This window comes from Macaca mulatta, chromosome 15, assembly GCF_049350105.2.
Source record: "Macaca mulatta isolate MMU2019108-1 chromosome 15, T2T-MMU8v2.0, whole genome shotgun sequence".
Lineage (NCBI taxonomy): Eukaryota > Metazoa > Chordata > Mammalia > Primates > Cercopithecidae > Macaca > Macaca mulatta.
In genome coordinates this window covers 114,224,388-114,243,566 of record NC_133420.1, presented here as the reverse complement: position 1 = coordinate 114,243,566, position 19,179 = coordinate 114,224,388, and the positions used below count along the sequence as shown (strand labels likewise).

At 40.1% G+C, this 19,179-nt stretch overlaps 1 protein-coding gene across 2 annotated transcripts in view; it reads left to right on the top strand.

Moving 5' to 3' along the window:
• FRMD3 (FERM domain containing 3) overlaps positions 1-19,179 on the top strand; it is a 295,333-nt gene that overhangs the window by 216,957 nt on the left and 59,197 nt on the right. For both annotated transcript variants that reach the window (XM_001102733.5, XM_002800151.4), the window contains exons 7-8: positions 16,928-17,015; positions 18,624-18,712. In XM_001102733.5, the coding sequence (XP_001102733.2) occupies positions 16,928-17,015; positions 18,624-18,712 (177 nt within the window). The remainder of the gene's footprint in view (positions 1-16,927; positions 17,016-18,623; positions 18,713-19,179) is intronic.

The following is a 19,179-nucleotide window of genomic DNA, read 5'->3' as shown; positions in this document are numbered from 1 at the left end:
ACTACAGGCATGCGCCACCATGCCAGGCTAATTTTGTATTTTTAGTACAGATGGGGTTTCTCAATGTTGGTCAAGCTGGTCTCGAACTCCCAACTTCAGGTGATCCGCCAGCGTCTGCCTCCTAAAGTGCTGGGATTACAGGCGTGAGCCACCATGCCTGGCTGGACCTCTGTTCTTTTTGTCCCTCTTGGTTTCTGTTTTCCACAGCTTTAATCAAAGCCACCTGGGGTAAGAGGACATACCCATTCCATTAGTCCTGAGGGTGCTAAGAGGGGGATGAAGATCAAGAAAAGATTGCTTTTACCATAAAGAACCCTGATAGACTTTGCTGGAGGTATTTCCTAGAGTTTCTGCTCAGCTAGTCTTTTCTTCCTCTCATCACCAGTTCATCAGGTTTGTCATTAGAGACAGAGACATTTGCATTAACTTCAGTCATAGGTCATCAGCTTTTAAATATTCAAAAGGCTCAATTGGCAGTAAAGCAGTTTTGATGAAGTATATTCCTTGCCCTTAAAGAGCAGGAAAATCATCCAACTAGCCACACTATAATGATCCAGGGCAGTGAGGTTTGTGCTGGAAGCAAGAATGACACAATGTGTTTTTTAAACAGAGTAATTCTCTCTGTTTCTTAAAGGTTATATTCTCTGTAAATCATGTGCCATGGCTATAGTTTAAAAAGATGGAGTTATCATTTTAAAAACGTCTAGTTTTCTAGAAATAAATACCCTGACATGAAAAATATGCTCTACCTTTGCTTCTGATGAATAGATCACAAGGGCCCTCTTAAGAAATGTTTTTGTCAGTTTTGAGAAGTGTGTTTATTGTGTAAAAAGAAGACAAGAAATACATGTCTAGTTATTTTACAACCCCAATCTTTTTTAAAATGCATTTTCTCTTTGTCATCGCTCTCTGTCCCTGTATCATTTCCCTTCCCAAGTCCCTTCCAAACTCATAGAAGCTCTCTCCTTGGTAGATTATCAAAGAAAGTTGCATTTTTGTTGCTATTTGATGTAGCACCTTTCTTAGGAAGAGGGAAGATGGGATGATTTGGGATCAAATGCGTTCACTGTAAAAATGAAGTCCTTGCATTTTGTGGCCTGGAGTAAAGGACATTTCTAGGGAGGGATGGGCTGGGGCAAATGATGTGCACATCCAAGCCATTAATGTTTTTTATACAGGTGAAATCTAACCACCATGACCTTAAGGGGGAAAAAACAATGTTACCAAAGTGCAATGTGGCCATGAAGAAGGAGAGAGGGGTTATATTATTGAAAGTGGGAATCAGCCATTGCTTAATACATTCTCTGATTGTATCTCACATGTGATTCTAACTTACGTGTAGAGCTAAAGATTCTTTGAACTTTCAATGAGACTATAGCAGTGTATTTATCCAGAGGATATTTATCCATCCTTCTATCCATTTATATTTCATCCATACTTCCATGCATCTTTCCATCCATCCATTCATACAACAAATATTTATTGAAGGGTGGCTTTTTGTGGGGCACTGTAGTAGTGTGGGATGGCCTAGCCCAGATTTGCAGCCATTTCATCACCAAGCTGGGCTCTCCGTCATCATCCACACTCCCCCATGACCTCATGGTTTGAAAGATTTTATCCACAAAATAATTCATGAAGCAACAATTAATTTGCCTCTTAATTTTTATTAATCAAAGACAGTTTTGACTATGATTTAGCGCCTTCGACTATCAAGAGGTCACTAGCCAACAGCAAAGAAATTTGACAGCCAATTTCTATTCTTAAGGGATCCTTGGAGTCCAAAGCAGGAGTTATAAAATGACAGTCCTTGGACTACACTGTGACCCAGATGTATGTAGTTTGAGCCAAATAATAGCTCTAAAACATGGAACCAGTTGCCATAAAGTTCTGGCTTTAGTTGTGACTGGGGTTTTGGTCACATGGCTCCCTGACTTTTGTGTGGTAACATTCAGCAGCAGTGCCTCTTTAAAAGAATCCTTTGTCTCAGAATTGCCACCATCCCTGCTCTGCCAATTTACCTTCTCCTTCCATTGAGTTTGCAGCCATCATTTTTTTTTAACAGATAAGGAAACAGAGTTCTGAGAAATTAACTTATCCAAGGCTACACAATTATGAAGCAATAGAACTTGACCTGAAATCTGAGTTTCCGTACATTGTGTGCTAATATCTTTCTAAGTTGCTGCTCTCCTGTAAGCCTTGTCCCTGCATGGCCCCAGGGTGTTACCACTGTCTCCTTCTTAGCGTGGCAGCTATCCAAATTTGCAGCATTTTATCTAATGCTCTGCATAAAGATGGCTCCTAAAGGACTTGCAAGAGATAATGTCCCTCTCTAAGTAAAAGATTGGAAATGACAGACTGGGAACTCTCATTTCCTTTCTATTTAGGATGTAGAAAGGCATGAGATATTGATCTCTCCTAACATCAAAATAACACCAACAAGCTGGCTGAATTACAGAATCATGTTTTTTGAACCCATCTGAGAGCTGAAGATGCAAATAGACCTAAATGTATTAAAATCCAGAATGTCCTTCTTAGGAGAGTGGAGACCCATAGCTGCTTTCACTTCTGGTGGAGTGACAGAAGAGGAGGATTACACCCTAGATCAGGGCTAAGGGCAACTAGGCAAACCTTTAACCAGCACGAGAGCTGAGTGAAATCCCCCAGAGGCACTCCAGACCTTCAGCCCAGGTTAGGGAAGCCCTTGCTGATGGCAGGAGACAGGATGACAGAGAGGAGAAAGGTCTTCTAACGTCCAGAGAGCCAGGGATGAGATTGAAGAGCAAAGGACTCTCTCTCCAGTCCACATTCCACAGGAATGCTATAAAACATAGAGAGCTCCCTGCAGTGTCTGAGTGCTAAAGTCCCAAGCCCTGCTGAAGGGCAAGTCTTGAGAACACTCCCAAACATTTGAAGCCAAGGGTGTGGAAAATCTTTTATTCCAACAAAGCTAAATCTAAGTAAAGTTGCAACCAAGTTACAGCAAAATGTAATCTAAGCCAAATTGAGAATTCTGTTTTTCAGAAGTCGAAGACCATTATATTGATCTTCTACACCATTACGTTGGTCTTCTGCCCATGACTTTAATTCTAGAGCTCCTAGGCTCAGATGGGTCAGAGGGAGCCAGAACCACCCCCTTCCCTGCCAACTGTGTTCCAAGCAGTCCAGCTCATTGCTGGCAAGATCTGCATCTTATTCCACAATTAATGTCCACTAATAATTGGCATTTATTCCTGGGGTGCTATCTGGTTTTGTACTCTATGTAATGGTATGCTAAAGGAGGATCAATAAAAGGGAGGTTGTTCGTTTTTGTCTAAAAGCACTCAAAACTGGCAGAAGGGAGACATACAGCTAAATACGCAATTACTTGACCTCATCTAATATATTAGAAAAGCCTATCTTTGGAGAATTGTTAGCTCTTTGAAAAGAATTCAACTAATCACTGGTCTTTACCTTTAAATGTCTTATTAGAGACACTATTAATCTGAGTAGAACATTTCCTGGTACAATATTTGAAGGATAGAAAATCATTATTTTCCATTATCAGAGTTTTTGCCAGAAACAGATGCCCAGTGGGAGGTTCAAGGAAAAAAACCCCAACCTTTCTATTTAATTGATCTTAGTATCTTCCCCAAAAAAATGGATCATTAAATGGTTTCTTTCTTGGTGAGTCTGGGCCTCAGGAGTCTCCAGTCCTATCAGCGTCCCTGCCTTTTCTCCTTTGGTTTTGATCTTTTTGCCTTCTCTGAGCATTTGTAGTTAGCCTTTCCCTGTGTATGACTTTTTCAATTAAGTCTTTTAAATGCTTAGCCAGTAGAGATCTGAGGTTAAACCCAAAGCAAATGATGCTGACTTGAGAATTATTTTAAAGATGGGCCTTTGCTTTGTGGTAAATATCTTGACATCCTGCTTGACATTCCCCTCAGCACAGTATTTCTGACTTCAGCCATATGTAGGGCTAGCAAGGGAACACAAGGTAGTCTGAGGGCAAGGACAGAACATACTGTGTGCTAGGCGCTAGTCTGACTGGTTCACATCTGTTACTGGCTTAATCTTTGCAACAATTCTTAGAGGTAGGTACTCTTTTTACAGAAACACCTTCATTTTTTAGCATCAAATAGACATGGCTTCCTGTGGTTTCATGTTCCTGTGTACTGGACCCAGATCAGGGTTCAGAAAACCGTTTTCTATACCGGGTCAACTAGCAAATATTTTAGGCTTTGTAAAACATATAGGCTTCATTGCAACTACTACTGTTGCAACATGACAGCATGCATAGACAATATGCAGATAAGTGGGCGTGGCAATGTTCCAATAAAACTTTATTTATGGACACTGAAATTTGAATGTCATGTAATTGTCATGAGTCACGAAATATTATTCTTTTGATTTATTTAAACTATGTAAGAATGTAAAACCCATCTTTAGTTTGAGGGCTGTACAAAATCAGGTGGCAGGCATTCCAGATTTGACCTGCATGTTTTAGTTTCAGGTTAAAATGGAGATATCACTATTCTCTAATGAGATCTGAGTATCAGTCACCTGAAATGAATTGCCTTATCATTGATAAGTTGCAATGTTTAGAATTTGAAAAAGTTGCAATTTAAACGAAACTTTTGGTGGGTTGCAGTGGCTCACCCCTGTAATCTTTGCACTTTGGGAGGCTGAGGTGGGGGGATCACTTGAGCCCGAGGGTTCCAGACCAGCTTGGGCGACAGGGTGAAATCCCGTCTCTACAAAAAATACAAAACTTAGACAGATATGGTGGCATGCTCCTGTAGTCCTAGCTATAGGAAGCTGAGGTGGGAGGATCACTTGAGTCCGGGAGGTGGAGTCTGCAGTGAGCTGAGAGCGCATCATTGCACTCCAGCCTAGGCGATGGAGTGAGACCCTGTCTCAAATAAACAATTTAATAAATAAATAAATTTAAAAATAGATTTAGCAAGTATAAGTGCCATTTTGTTACATAGATATATTGCATAGTGGTGAAGTGTGGGCTTTTCATGTAACCATCACCGGAATACTGTACGTTGTACTCATGAAGTAATTTCTCATCCTTCACTCCCTCCCACTCTCTCACCCTCTGAGTCTCCAATGTCTATTATTCCACACTCCATGTCCATGTGACACATTATTTAGCTTCCAGTTATCAATGAGAAGATGTAGTATTTGACTTTCTGTTTCTGTGTTATTAATGGCCTCCAGTTCCATTTGCCTTGCTTTTTTAAAACATAAGAGGTGGATAGGAATCATGTCATTTTATGCCATGGCATGCAGGAGAGCAGACAGATGGCTCTTGACCATAAGATATTGGTGATGATGTTGGCACCAGCCCTGACAAGCACTTTAGAACCAGGTCAACTTGCATTTGCATCCTGCATTTGCCCATACATGGCTAGTGAGGGCAAATGCAGGATGCAAATGCAAATTGACCATGAGCAATAACCTTGAGCAAGTTATTTTTCTCTTTGGATATCAGAACTCTCATCCACAAAATGAAGATAAAGATTCTAACTTTCTGAATGATAAGTAAAAATATGCATATGCTTGTCAATATAAAAAATGTTATGCTGCTTGGAATTGCAGAGTTTAGTACAAGATAGCTCTGCATATGTATCTGTTATCCTCCTGATCAATACCCTTTAGTTTGGGGGTCCTTTTGGACTGCATAATATTTCATCCAATGATTTCCTTATTTAAAAAGCAGAAATTGTATGTGTTTTCATCATTACAAAATGTCTAATATGTAAAAGAGCATTTGCAGAGTATATACAATATTTTTGTATGATTTAAAGAATAATTGAAAAAACACCCATGATCCCCTGGCATTGTTTGTGAATGAGAACATCACCAGCTGTTCTGAAGTCTCCTATGTGCCCCTCCCAGACCACCTCCCTCTCTCCTCCCATAGGTACACTCTTCTGAATTTTAGGTTGCTTATTCTGTTGTTTTGCTTTTATAAATTTACTTTATACATATGTATCAGTGAATGATGTATTACTTCAGTTTTGCCTATTTTCACTTTCATATAAATGGACTCACACTGTATTCTCATGTCTCATTTTTTCCCTATGAACATTATATTTATGAGATTCTTCCACATTGATACATACAGCCATATGTCTTTATTTTCACTTCTGTATAATTAAGTTTCTATCATATGAACTTCCCATGTTTTATGTATCCATTCTCCTGTTGATGAACATTTGGGTTGCTTCCAGGTTTTTGCTATTGCAGACAGAGTTACTAGGGTTTATTGAATAATTCTCCTAAGGTGCATGTATAGGACTCCTTAGTGTAAGTACAAACCTAAGTTAGAACTTGCCAGAGTTTGCACTTTAACTTTTCTAGGAAATGGCGGTTTGGTTGCTCTACTTTATGTTCACACCAACAAGTAGGTGAGAGTTCCCAGGGTTTCCGGTGAGTTTTAACACACTAGTTTTGTTTTGCTCATTTTTGAAAGCCATAGAAATAGAATCATACAGTGTATATCCATTTATATATGGTATTTTAGTCTGTTTTGTCTTGCTATGACTGAATACCAGAGGCTGGGTAATTTATAAAGAAAAGAAATTTATTTTTTACAGTTCTGGAGGCTTGGAAGTTTAAGGTCTAGGGACTGCATCTGGTGAGGGCCTTCATGCTGTTGGGAACTCTCTGCAGAGTCCTGAAGTGGTGCAAGGCAGCACATGAAGAGGGCATGAGCATGGCAAACTAAATCTATTCATGAAGGCAAAGTTAAAAGCCTCACCTCTTAATACTATGACTTTGGTGATTAAGTTTCAACATGAGTTTTGGAGGGGGCAAATATTTGAACTGTAGCATTTGACTTCTTTTATTCAATGTTATTTTTGTGATATTCATTCATCTCGTAGTGTGCAGCTTTAAGTCAGCAATTTTCATGCCTGTATAGTACTCCATTGCCTATTCATTTTACTGTTGATAGACATTTGAGTTGTTTTCTAGTTTTTGCTATTACAAATAACACTACTATGAAAATTCTATGTATTTCTTGGTGCAACGTGCATTAATTTCTGTTGCATATACAACTATGAGTGGAATTGCTGTATTACAGGGTAAACATGTTCAACTTTAGTAGATAATGCTAAAGAGTTTTCCAGATTAGTTCTACCAAATTTCCACTAGAAGTATATGAGGGTTTCTTGTGCTGTACATTCTTACCAGTGCTTGCTTTTGTTAGTCTTTTTAATTGTAGCTACCAGATGGAGATGTTAGTGGTTTCTCGTAGTTTTAATTTGCATTTTCTAATAGCATAGAACATAGCTGACTAGATATAGGAGTATGTACCTCCTTCACAGAGAGGAATCAGAATAATAAGTAGATATATTTCGAATGGATAGTCTAGGAGAGACTTCTGGGATTCACCAGAGAGGAGATGGGAAGCACTAGAAGTAACGAGAGGGTTCGAGGCAGCTTGCCCAGCTGGGAACTGACTAATAGTCAGGAGAGGTTCCTGGGCATGGGGAAACAGTAAGAAAGAAACCTCCAGGGATCAGCTTTTATGATCTTGGCTATGGGAGAAACTCTTGACCCATTAGGGCCTTGGGCTTGACATGTGGAACTGCCTAAGGATTGCACAGAGACATTCCTCCAGAAAGAGAACCCACATGGAATCCCACAGGCATCTGAGCCTACAGTGGCCTCAGCTGGGAAACATTTTGAGAGCCTAGATACTGGAGAGCTACAGACGTGGTTGCTGCTGCTGAGCTGCTGCAAGGAGGGTAGAGGAGAACAGGTGCTCCTACATACCCCTAGGAGGATCCCTACTGCCTTGTTGTGAGCTGCTGTTGAGGCTGAGATGTGAGTGGACTGCACTCTCCACAGCTTCTTGTCCACACTGCTTGCCTGGGAGAGATCCCACCCTCTCTGTTTCCAGGCCCAAGGCACCATTTTGAGAGTTTAATGACGGACTGCCATTTGACTTTGGACTGTTTGGGTTGATGTGGTTGCAGTTGCCACCTGGCCAAGGAGGGACAGGGAAGCCAGGCTCTCCTCTCATATGTAGGACAATACCTACCGCCCTGCAGTGGGCTGCTGTGAGACTGAGATGTGAGTGGACCACACTCTCCACAGCTTCTTGTCCATACTTCCTGCCTGGGAAGGGCTCTGCTGTCCCTGATCATAAGTCTTAGGTGTCATGTAGAGAGTTTAACACTGGGCTGCACTCCACCGTGAGCCGAGTTCAAGTTGTCATGGCTGCAACCACTGTCCACTTGAGGAGGGACAAGGCTCTCTTTTGCATACCCAGGACAATACCCACTGCCCTGCTAGGGGCTGCTGTGAGATAAAGACTCAAGTGGACCGAAACTCAAGAGGATATAACAATTCTAGATATATATGCTCCCCAAATCAGTGCACACCCATTCAAAAAACAAATATTACTAGACCTAAAGAAAGAGACAGACAGAAATACAATAATAGTGGGAAGGTCAACACCCCACTCACAGTACTAGACAGATCATCAAGACAGAATATTAACAAAGAAACATTGAACTGAAGTTGGACTTTAGACCATGTAGACTTAGACATTTACAGAACATTCTACCCAATAGCTACAGGAAATACATTCTTTTCATCAGTACATGGGAAAATCTCCAAGATAGACCATATAGTAGTCCACAGAAAATGTCTTAACAAATTTTTAAAAAATTGAAATTGTATTAAATGTCTTCCCAGACCACAGCAGAATAAAGCTAGAAATCCGTACCAAGAGGAATGCTTGAAATTATACAAATACATGGAAATTAAACAGCATATTGCTGAATGATCACTGGATCAATAAGGAAATTGAGATAAATTTTAAAATTTTGATGAAATTAATGAAAATGAAAACACAATATAACAAAACCTGTGGAATACAGCAAAAGCATTGCTAAGAGGGAAATTTATAGCATTAAACGCCTACATCATAAAAGTAGAAAGATCACTAACCTAACATCGTACCTCAAGTAACTAGAAAAACAAGAACAAACAAAACACACACTTAGCAGAAGAAATAGCAAAGATCAGAGCAGAACGAAATGGAGACAAAACATTACAAAAGATCAACCAAACAAAAAGTTGGTACTTTTGTTTTTGAGAAAAGATAAACAAAATTGATAAACCATTATCTAGACTAACCAAGAAAAGGCGAAGATCCAACTAACACAATCAGAAGTGAAAAAGGAGACATTACAACTGATACCACAGAAATACAAAAGATCATCAGGGACTGTTATGAACAGCTGTATACTCACAAACCAGAAAAACTAGAGGAAATGAATAAATTTCAGCCTCACAAGATTGAACCAGGAAGAAATAAAACTTCTGAACTGGCCAACAATGAGTAGTGAGACTGAGTCAGTAATAAAAAAAAAAAATCTCTCAACAACTATAACAACAACAACAACCAAACAACATCCATCCAGGACCAGATGGATTCACAGCTGAATTCTAGAAAACATGCAAGGAAGAACTAATACCAATCTTCCTGAAACTGTTCCAAAAAATAGAAGATGAGAGACTTCTCCTTAACTCATTCTGCAAGGCCAGTATCACCCTGATACCCAAAACAGAGAAGGACACAACAAAAAGGAAAATTATAGATAAATATCCCTGATGAACATAAATGCAAAAATCTTCAACAAAATACTAGCAAATCAGATCCAACAACACATAAAAAGAAAATACACCATGATCAGGTGGGATTTATCCCAGGGATGCAATGATGGTTCAATATACATAAATCCATAAATGTGATACATCACATACAGAATTAAGGACAAAAACCACATGATCACCTCAAAAGATGAAGAAAAAGTGTTTGATAAACTTCAGCATCTCTTCATGAGAAAATCCTCAACAACCCAGACATAGAAGGAACATATCTTAATATAATCAAGGCAATATATGACAAACCCACAGCCAACATCATATTTAATAGGATAAAGTTCAAAGCATTCCCTCCAAGAACTGGAACAAGACAAAGATGGCCACTTTCATCACTCTTTTTCAACATAGTACTGGAAGTCCTTGCTAGAGCAATCAGGCTAGAGAAAGAAAAGACATCCAAGTTGGAAAAAAGGAAGTCAAATTATCCCTGTTTGGTGATGCTGTGGTTTCTATCTAGAAAACCCTAAAATCTCTACCAAAAGATTCCTAGATTTGATAAATGAATTTAGTGAAGTTTCAGAATACAAAATATATATGCAGAAATTGGTAGTATTATTATACACTGTATTAGTCAATTTTCATGCTGCTGATAAAGACACATCCAAGACTGGGCAATTTATAAAAGAAAGAAGTTTATTGGACTTACAGTTCTACATTGCTTGGGAGAGCTCATAATTATGGTGGAAGGCAAGGAGGAGCAAGTCACATCTTACATGGATGGCAGCAGGCGAAGAGAGAGCTTGTGCAGAGAAACTCTCGTTTTTAAAACCATCAGATCTCGTGCAGCCCATTCACTATCATGAGAACAGCAAGGGAAAGACCCGCCCCCATGATTCAATCATCTCCCACTGGGTTGCTCCCACAACACATGGTCACTTGAGGTCAGGAGTTCAAGACCAGCATGACCAACATGAAACCCCATCTTTACTAAAAGTACAAAATTAGCTGGACCTGGTGGCATGTGCCTGTAATCCCACCAGCTACTCAGGAGGCTGAGGCAGGAGAATCCCTTGAACCTGGGAGGCGGAAGTTGCAGTGAGCCAAGATCATGCCACTGCACTCCAGCCTGGGTGACAGAGCAAGACTCCATCTAAATAAAAAAATAAATAAATAGTCCTGGGAAATTTGATAGTTTCATGCAGAAGAGTGAAACTGGACCCATACATCTCTCCATAAACAAAAATTAAGATGGATTAAAGACCTAAACATAAGACCTTGAACTATAAAAATCCTAGAAGAAAACCTAGGAAAAACTCTTCTGGACATTGGCCAAATAATTTGTAACCAATTCCTCTAACTAAAATGTAACAAAACAAAAACAGGCACATAGGACTTAATTAAACTAAAATGCAACAAAACAAAAATGGGCAAATGGGACATAATTAAACTAAAAAGCTTCTGCACAGCAAAAGAAATAACAGAGTAAACAGACAACCTACAGAATGGGAAAAAATACTTGCAAACTATGGGTCTGACAAAGGGCTAATATCTGGAATTTACATGGAACTTAAACAGCTCAACAAGAAAAAACAACCCCCCTTAAAAAACAAGCAAAGGACATGAAAAGCCATTTTTCAAAAGACGACATCCAAGTGGCCAAAAATTGCTCAACATCACTAAACATCAGAGAAGTGCAAATTAAAACCACAAAGAGAGACCACCTTACACCAGTCAGAAAGGCTATTATTAAAAAGTCAAAAAACAACAGATGTTTTCAAGGATGCAGAGAAAAGAAAACACTTATAACATGTTGGTAGGAATGTAAATTAAAACAATTTTTGGGGGGAACAGTGTGGAGATTTCTCAAAGAACTAAAAATAGAACTACTATTTGATCCAGCAATCTCACTATTTTCCCTTTGTGTATATGTATCTACCCAAAGGAAAAGAAATCATCATATCAAAAAGATACCAGCACTCATATGTTTATTACAGCAGTATTCACAATGGCAAATATATGGAATCAGCTAAGTGTCCATCAATGGGGAACTGGACAAGGAAAATGTGAGAGAGAGAGAGATATATATATATATCATATATATATATATCTCACATTTATATATATATTTATATATATCTCACATTTATATATTATATATACAATATTATTCCACATTATATATCTATTCCATATAATATATAATAGTATTCCATGCTATATATATTATATATATACACGCATTTTATATAATATATATAGCATGGAATATTATTGATCCATAAAAAGAACGAAATCATGTCTTTTGCAGTAACATGGATAGAACCAGAGGCTATTATTCTTAATGAAATAACTCAGAAACAGAAGAGGCAAATACTGCGTGTTCTTGCTTGTAAGTAGGAACTAAACAGTGAATACACATGGGCATATAGAGGACAGTAATAAACATTGGAAACTACAAGATATGGGATGGTGGGAGGAGGTGAGGGTTGAAAAATTACGTATTGGGTACAATGTTCACTATTTGGGTAATGGTTGCACTAAAAGCCCAGCTTTTACCACTATGCAATATATGCAAATAGGAAATCACTTGTGCCTCCTAAATATATAGAAAATAGACATTAAAAATTAAATAAAATAATTTACCTTTTCTTGATCATAAGAAGCTAAGCACATTTTCATGTAGTTATTGGCTAGTTAGATGTCCTATTTGGTAAGTGCCTATTAAGTCTTTTGCCTATTGTGTGAGGTTGGGGGCGTGGTTACTGGTTTTGAAACACATTTTGTTACTCTTTATTGATTTACAGGAGTTTAAAAAATATTCCAGATAGGTGTCCTTCTTTGGTTCTACGTGTTGCTGACAGCTTTTCCCATACTGTAGCTTGCCTTTTTCCTCCCTGGCTGGTATCTCCTGATGAACAGAGGTCCTTGAGTTTAAGGGGTTGTCCTCAGGGGCTGTGTGGCACTGGTACCCTGCTGCCATCTGGGATTGGCTGTGATTGGAAATTAGATGCTCATCAGATTTAGGAACGACAAGTAAGTGGTCAGAAAGAGACCACCTAGGCAAGGAAAAATTATTCACTTTTCAAAGTGGATATCCAAATGATAACCTTCCACAATTATCTTGTTCCTATATTGAAGAGGGTATGCTTTAAAAACGAACTTGAATTTTATGAATAGACAACATGTAGCTTTTAAAAAGGTGGTGACAGTTCAATGAATAATGAGAATGGCTAGCTCTGTAGATCAGAGGAGTACTTACTAGTGGGTGGGAGAATGAGGGCCTTTCAAGTAAACTGGGAGGATCACCCCGGAGCAAAGCTGATTGCCCAAGGCTATGGGAGGCACAGGGCTGCTTTGGCTCTGGTCCTGGTTCACTTTGGTCTTGGTCTGGGTCATTAGGGCGAAGTTCTGCATTGAGGGCCAGAAGAGTGGGTTGTTGCTTAGTGACATGCTGGGTATTTTGACTGCTTTGTCCCTAGTTGGGAAGGTGAGATGAGTATACAAATGACTGTGTGTGCGTATATGTGTGTGTGTATGCATGAGAGAAAGAGAGCTCAATAATATGTGAATTCAATAATTTTTTTATTTTTATTTTTATTTTTTATTTTCTTTTAAGGCAGGATCTTTCTTGCTCTGCCACCCAGGCTGAAGGACAGTGGCATAATCATAGTGCCACCATATCTGGCTGATTAAAAAAATTTTTTTTAGAAGAAACCTTGCTACGTTGCCAGGCTTGTTTTGAACTTCTGGGCTCAAGTGATCCTCCCACCTTAGCCTCCCAAAGTGTTGGGATAACAGGCATGAGCCACTGCACCCAGCCTGACTTCAATAATTTTCTGTATGGTTTATTTGTTGGTGGAGAGTAAGATATTACTTCAAAAACTTAAGAGAGAGATGGAGAGAGAAATGCCATATGGATTAAGAAAACCTTCCAGAAATCTCTTTTCCCATCCCTGTCAATATAGTTGTTAATTTTCCTGAGTCCACTGTTACTTTATCAAAAGGAAAAAAATTATAATGACTATGTCTTGAAAAGAAACAAATCAAAGAAATGGCCCGAGATAGTAATTGCTGGATCGAAAGGGCCCACAAGTACTGACTGGGATGAATACATAAAGATATTCTCTATGTACATATATCATAGTGAAATTTCAGAACACTAAAATGAATAAGGAAATCTTGAAAAGCTTTAGACTTCATTTTTCTAAAGCACAAATTTGACTTAATCCCTCAGAACTACTCTGTAGATGGCTTTACAAATGATCTTTTCTATTAAAAGAGGACGGTGGCTGGGTGAGGGGGCTCATACCTGCAATCCCAGCACTCTGGGAGGCTGAGGCAGGTGGATTCCTTGAGCTCAGGACTTCAAGACCAGCCTGGCCAACATGGTGAAACCCCATCTCTACTAAAAACAAAAATTAACCAGTAGTGGTTGTGCGCGTCAGTAATCCCAGCTACTCGGGAGGCTGAGGCAGGAGAATCATTTGAACCTGGGAGGCAGAGGTTGCAGTGAGCCCAGATCATGCCACTGCACTCCAACCTGGGCAACAGAGGGAGACTCTGTCTCAAAAAAAAAAAAATACAAAAAAGAAAAAGGTGGCATCTATGGCAATCTTCCCTTCCTTCACTGAGTCCTTATGGATAACAAGAAAAGCATTAGAAAAGGAATAGAAGAAAATATCATTGTTGGATCAGAAATCCTGCAATATCTCTGGAAGACAGGAAACAGAAGGGATCCAGGCCAAACACAGACATAGAATAGCAGTGGTTCTGGGTGCTTCCAGGAATACACACAACAGCCAACACAGTGAGTGGGCAACTACATTTGAAGCAAGTGGACAACTTTGACCCCTCCCTCTGGTTGCTTTGTGCTGAGTCATGGGCAGCAGCAGGCTTAAGGGGAAGGTACCCTGTGTGTGTGCCTAGAACTAGAAGCTTTGGCCCCAAATCAAGTTACTGATACATGCTGCATTAGTCGTTCTTGCGTTGCTATAAAGAACTACCTGAGACTGGGCAATTAAGAGGTTTAATTGGCTCACAGTACCACAGGCTGAACAAGAAGCATGGCTGAAGAGGCCTCAGGAAACTTACAAACATGGCGGAAGGCAAAGAGGAAGGAGGCATATCTTATGTGGCTGGAGCCTGAGGAAGAGAGAGCAGGGGGAGGTGCTTCACACTTGTAAACAACCAGATCTTGTAAGGACTCACTATCCCGAGAACAGCAAGGGAGAAATCTGCCCCCATGATCCAATCACCTCCCACCAGGCCCCTTCTCCAACATTGGGGATTACAATTCGACATGAGATTTGGGTGGGGACACAAATCCAAATCATATCACATGCTCTTCCACATGGCACATCCCACTCTTCCCTCAACCTCTGGAGGCTGATACATCAAATATGTCAAATACCTCTGGAGGCTGATACATCAAATACATCAAATATTATTAAAAAATATAATAGCAAATTCCTGCTATTCCAACAGGAATCGCCAAACACTTAAGGAAACATCAGCTCCACGAATTAGAGACTCTGAGTCAGCATACAAAATGACCTTCACCAAGAAAGCACATTAATGCAGCCAACAAGATTGGACCTTAATAGAAATGAGTGGTACCCTCAGAGGGATACGAGGAATTCATGATCATGAGCTGAGAACAGACTGCTGTTTCAAGATGCACATAGATATTACATTGGAAATGAAGCAGCAGAATGTGCACAGAATGTGCACAGCTGAAGAATAAATTAGCAGGCTGGATGTTTGAATTAAGAAATAATTCAGGGCCGGGCGCGGTGGCTCAAACCTGTAATCCCAGCACTTTGGGAGGCCGAGACGGGCGGATCACGAGATCAGGAGATCGAGACCATCCTGGCTAATATGGTGAAACCCCGTCTCTACTAAAAAATACAAAAAACTAGCAGGGCGAGGTGGCGGGCGCCTGTAGTCCCAGCTACTCAGGAGGCTGAGGCAGGAGAATGGTGTAAACCTGGGAGGCGGAGCTTGCAGTGAGCTGAGATCCGGTCACTGCACTCCAGCCTGGGCGACAGAGCGAGACTCCGTATCAAAAAAAAAAGAAATAATTCAGAGCATACTACCAAAAGACAGATATATAAAGAATTAAACAAAGATTAAAAGACATGGAAGATAGACCTAGGAGTTTCAAGACCCTTTTATTAGGGCCTCTTAAAGGAGATAAGAGAGAGAGTGGTAGTGAGAGAGAGTGGTGGAGGAAGTGGGGAAGGGAAGAAGAGAATGAAATAGTCAAAGAAAGAAATGCATTGTTGGTTTAAAAGGATCTACACTGTGCTGCTCATGATGAATAAATAAAGATGCTCCCTAGACATACCACAGTGACTTCAGACATTAGTGTAACTCCAGTGCACTAAAGGTAAAGAGATTGTGAAGGGCTCTAGGAAGAAAGTAGATGGGATACTGTTTTGATTTAGAGGCATGATGACTCTTTGCTATCTTGAGGGGGTGGGGGGGCAATCCATCTCTGGGAACGAAATTAAGTAGAGATAGATTTAATATTGTAATATAATTTTACATTTTGAAAATAAAATGAATTCCTGTTGTTTTCTTTAGCAAACTCTGCTTGGTTGCTAGAATGACATAATTATCCTTGGGGAGTGATTGAGATTCTCTAAAGTACATGTGGGATATTAATATTAGTCAAAGTGGGGTCTTTGAAATGTTGCATAATCTTTGTTTAGATGCTAGCCCTGAAAGGGCTTCACGGTCATCTATATTTGTAGGCCTTTTCTCCCTGAGGCCAAGACCTTGTTTACTACTTTGCAGGACAGTGCTAGGACTAGTGGTTAAGATTTCCTTTGAAATCCAGAGCTCTCTGTGGGATGATTGACAATTCTTTTGGCCCTGACGGCTGTGTTTAGGCTTGTTGATGGGGTAACAGGATTGTGCATTTTGTTTTCCCTGAGCAAGAAGGCATGCCATTTACCCTGGATAATGTTTTTAATTATCAGAAAGAACAGATGATGAGTTTTGTTTCATATTAAGATTGAATTTGCAAGGGCCTACTTATTGGTAACTTGATAACCTTGATTAACTGTACAGGTCACTGGAGTGCTCAGAGTGTGTATTGGTTTGTTATGGAACAATTAGCTAGAGAACACAAGCTCGGGTTCCTTAGCAAAGGACTCCTTGTGGTGAGAAATAATGATCAGTCTTACTGATTCCTATTTATGTAAGGGTTTTTCTCCTTATTTAGCTTAGACCGCCATACTTTACTGAATGAAGGGATTCCATGTTTCTATTCTTTTCCATTTTAACTTCCTTAACTTTTCTTATGTGATTTTAGGGGGCAGAGCCCACCAGTTGCTGAATTTAACTTGCTCCTGAAAGCTCACACTTTGGAAACCTACGGGGTGGATCCTCACCCGTGCAAGGTAACTGCCCCTCACAGCAGGTCACCATATAATGGTTGTTTTGCAAAATAAAAGAGAGAGTTTATCTGTGCACAGGCCTGGCAGAGCCTTGTTAAATCTTTCCCACAGCCTGGCCCACGGTCCCTCATTGGAAGGGACAACAGTGGGCAGCTGTTACCTGTTTTGGCAGCTGATTTTCTCCGTCAGAGTCTTCCAATTGTTCATTGATTGCTATGTGGTAGCCACATTTTCCTAAATTAACATCCATGGATTCACTCATCAAATAGATGGTTTGGCCCCTGAGGAGTTTCAGGCTCCTGACACATTTACTTTCAAGGCCATTGCCAGCAAGAATGCAGTTTTTAAAAATGGGAAAGTGGAAGGAAAAAAAAGAAAGATTTCAAGTTGCATTTTGGCATTAGGAACACTCGTTTTTATTTTTTCCTTTACTCATATTTGATAGCGTTTCTCTCAAGGATGAAACACAGACTACTTACATCGGAATCTCCTGGGCCTCCCCCCAGAGCAACTAAATCAGAATTCTGGGGGTACAACTGGGGAATCTGCCTTTTAAATCAAGTTCCCAAGGAGATACTTACAGATACATTTTCCATAAATGTTTCACTGAAGCAATGTTCTTCTTTCCATATATTAGACTATGCATCAGCCAGACACTAGTCCTAATCCTAAACTAAGCATTTTATCAGTTAGGCTCTTAAAGATAAGTTCTGGAGTTTTAGTGGCATATTTCTTTACCCAGATTGGACTGCCTGATATTTGGTAAAGCATTAGTCCTATAGGTCTCAGCTTGGGCTGCTCATTAGAAGCACCTGGAGAGCTTCATGAGCCCCTGCTGGCCAGAACAGATCCCACACCAATTATGTCAGGATCTGCCAGGGGTGGAGACCAGGCTCCCCAGGTGTTTCCAATGTGTAGCCAAGGCGGAGAGTCGGGGTTACTTGTCCATACTGGCATTTACATCCTCTTGTTCTGCCTACACAAATGTGTTGGAATATTTACCAGCAGCTCTTTCCTAGAATGGTATTAATCAGTTTATTCATTTTAGTGAATTGACTTTTTACGCGGAAATTTGAACTCTATTTTATTTATTTCTTGGAGACTGACTTGATCTTTGTGTTGTTATTCCTTTGCCTTCACTTATCTACGAGATGCTTAGTTTTCCTGGTCTAGGCTGGAAGCACAGTAAGCTTTTCTGGAGATATTTTTATACTGAAATTTCCAGAAAATTCGATGCTCAGGGCTTTGGTTTCATCACGTTAGAGTGCGAATGGCAACCAGGAACAGTTTGCTCACATGACAAAGCAGACCTGGAACACAGGCAGCCCCAGAAGACACTTGGAAGTAGACATAGTGATTTGAGACTAACTTATATTTTTCCAGGAGGTTCCTAGAGGGCAGAAGGTCCACTCCTCAAAGGGAAAAGCTACATATTGCTGGACTTCACCCAGACTTTGAACGGCTTGCTCTTAGAAGTTCCATCTCAGAAACTCAGTTTATCGCTATAATCATTGGAATTAGTCTCAACCTAGGGTGAGGAGGAATGAGTATATTGGTTATCATTTATTTTATTTTCCTCAATCTAAACAGATTTTTCTATCTTTTTCCCAGGATTCAACAGGCACAACAACATTTTTAGGATTCACAGCTGCAGGCTTTGTGGTATTCCAGGGAAATAAGAGAATCCATTTGATAAAATGGTGAGTGCCTCTTTGGAAAACTGACTTTCCATTTTTCTTAATCTTGATTCCTCTGTCCCCTCCTTGGCTTCTTGGGCAAGCATCGGGTAGAATGCCTGGTATTCATTTCCTTGCCTTGGGGCTTCATCATAAAGCGATGTAACATCTAGGTTGCCTTTGGTGGGGACTTGGAAATGCCAAGCTGAGGAGTCAACTTAGGAGGCGTGGGCTCAGGGGCTCTGCCTTCGAAGAGAAGGTATCCAGTATTTCCTCACCAGTAGCTTCTACTGCTGTGGCTAAGGGGGGCACACGGATTAGGTCAGGGCAGGGTAAAGGTTTGAGTTCCCATGAACAACTCAGGATCCACTCTCCCCAACTCACTTCTTTCCACTCTCCTCCTCTGTTGAATCCTGGGTGCAAACTTACCCTTTGTGATCCAGTGTATCCATGAAGATGCTTTTGGCAAAAGGTAGCAGGAATGTCTACTC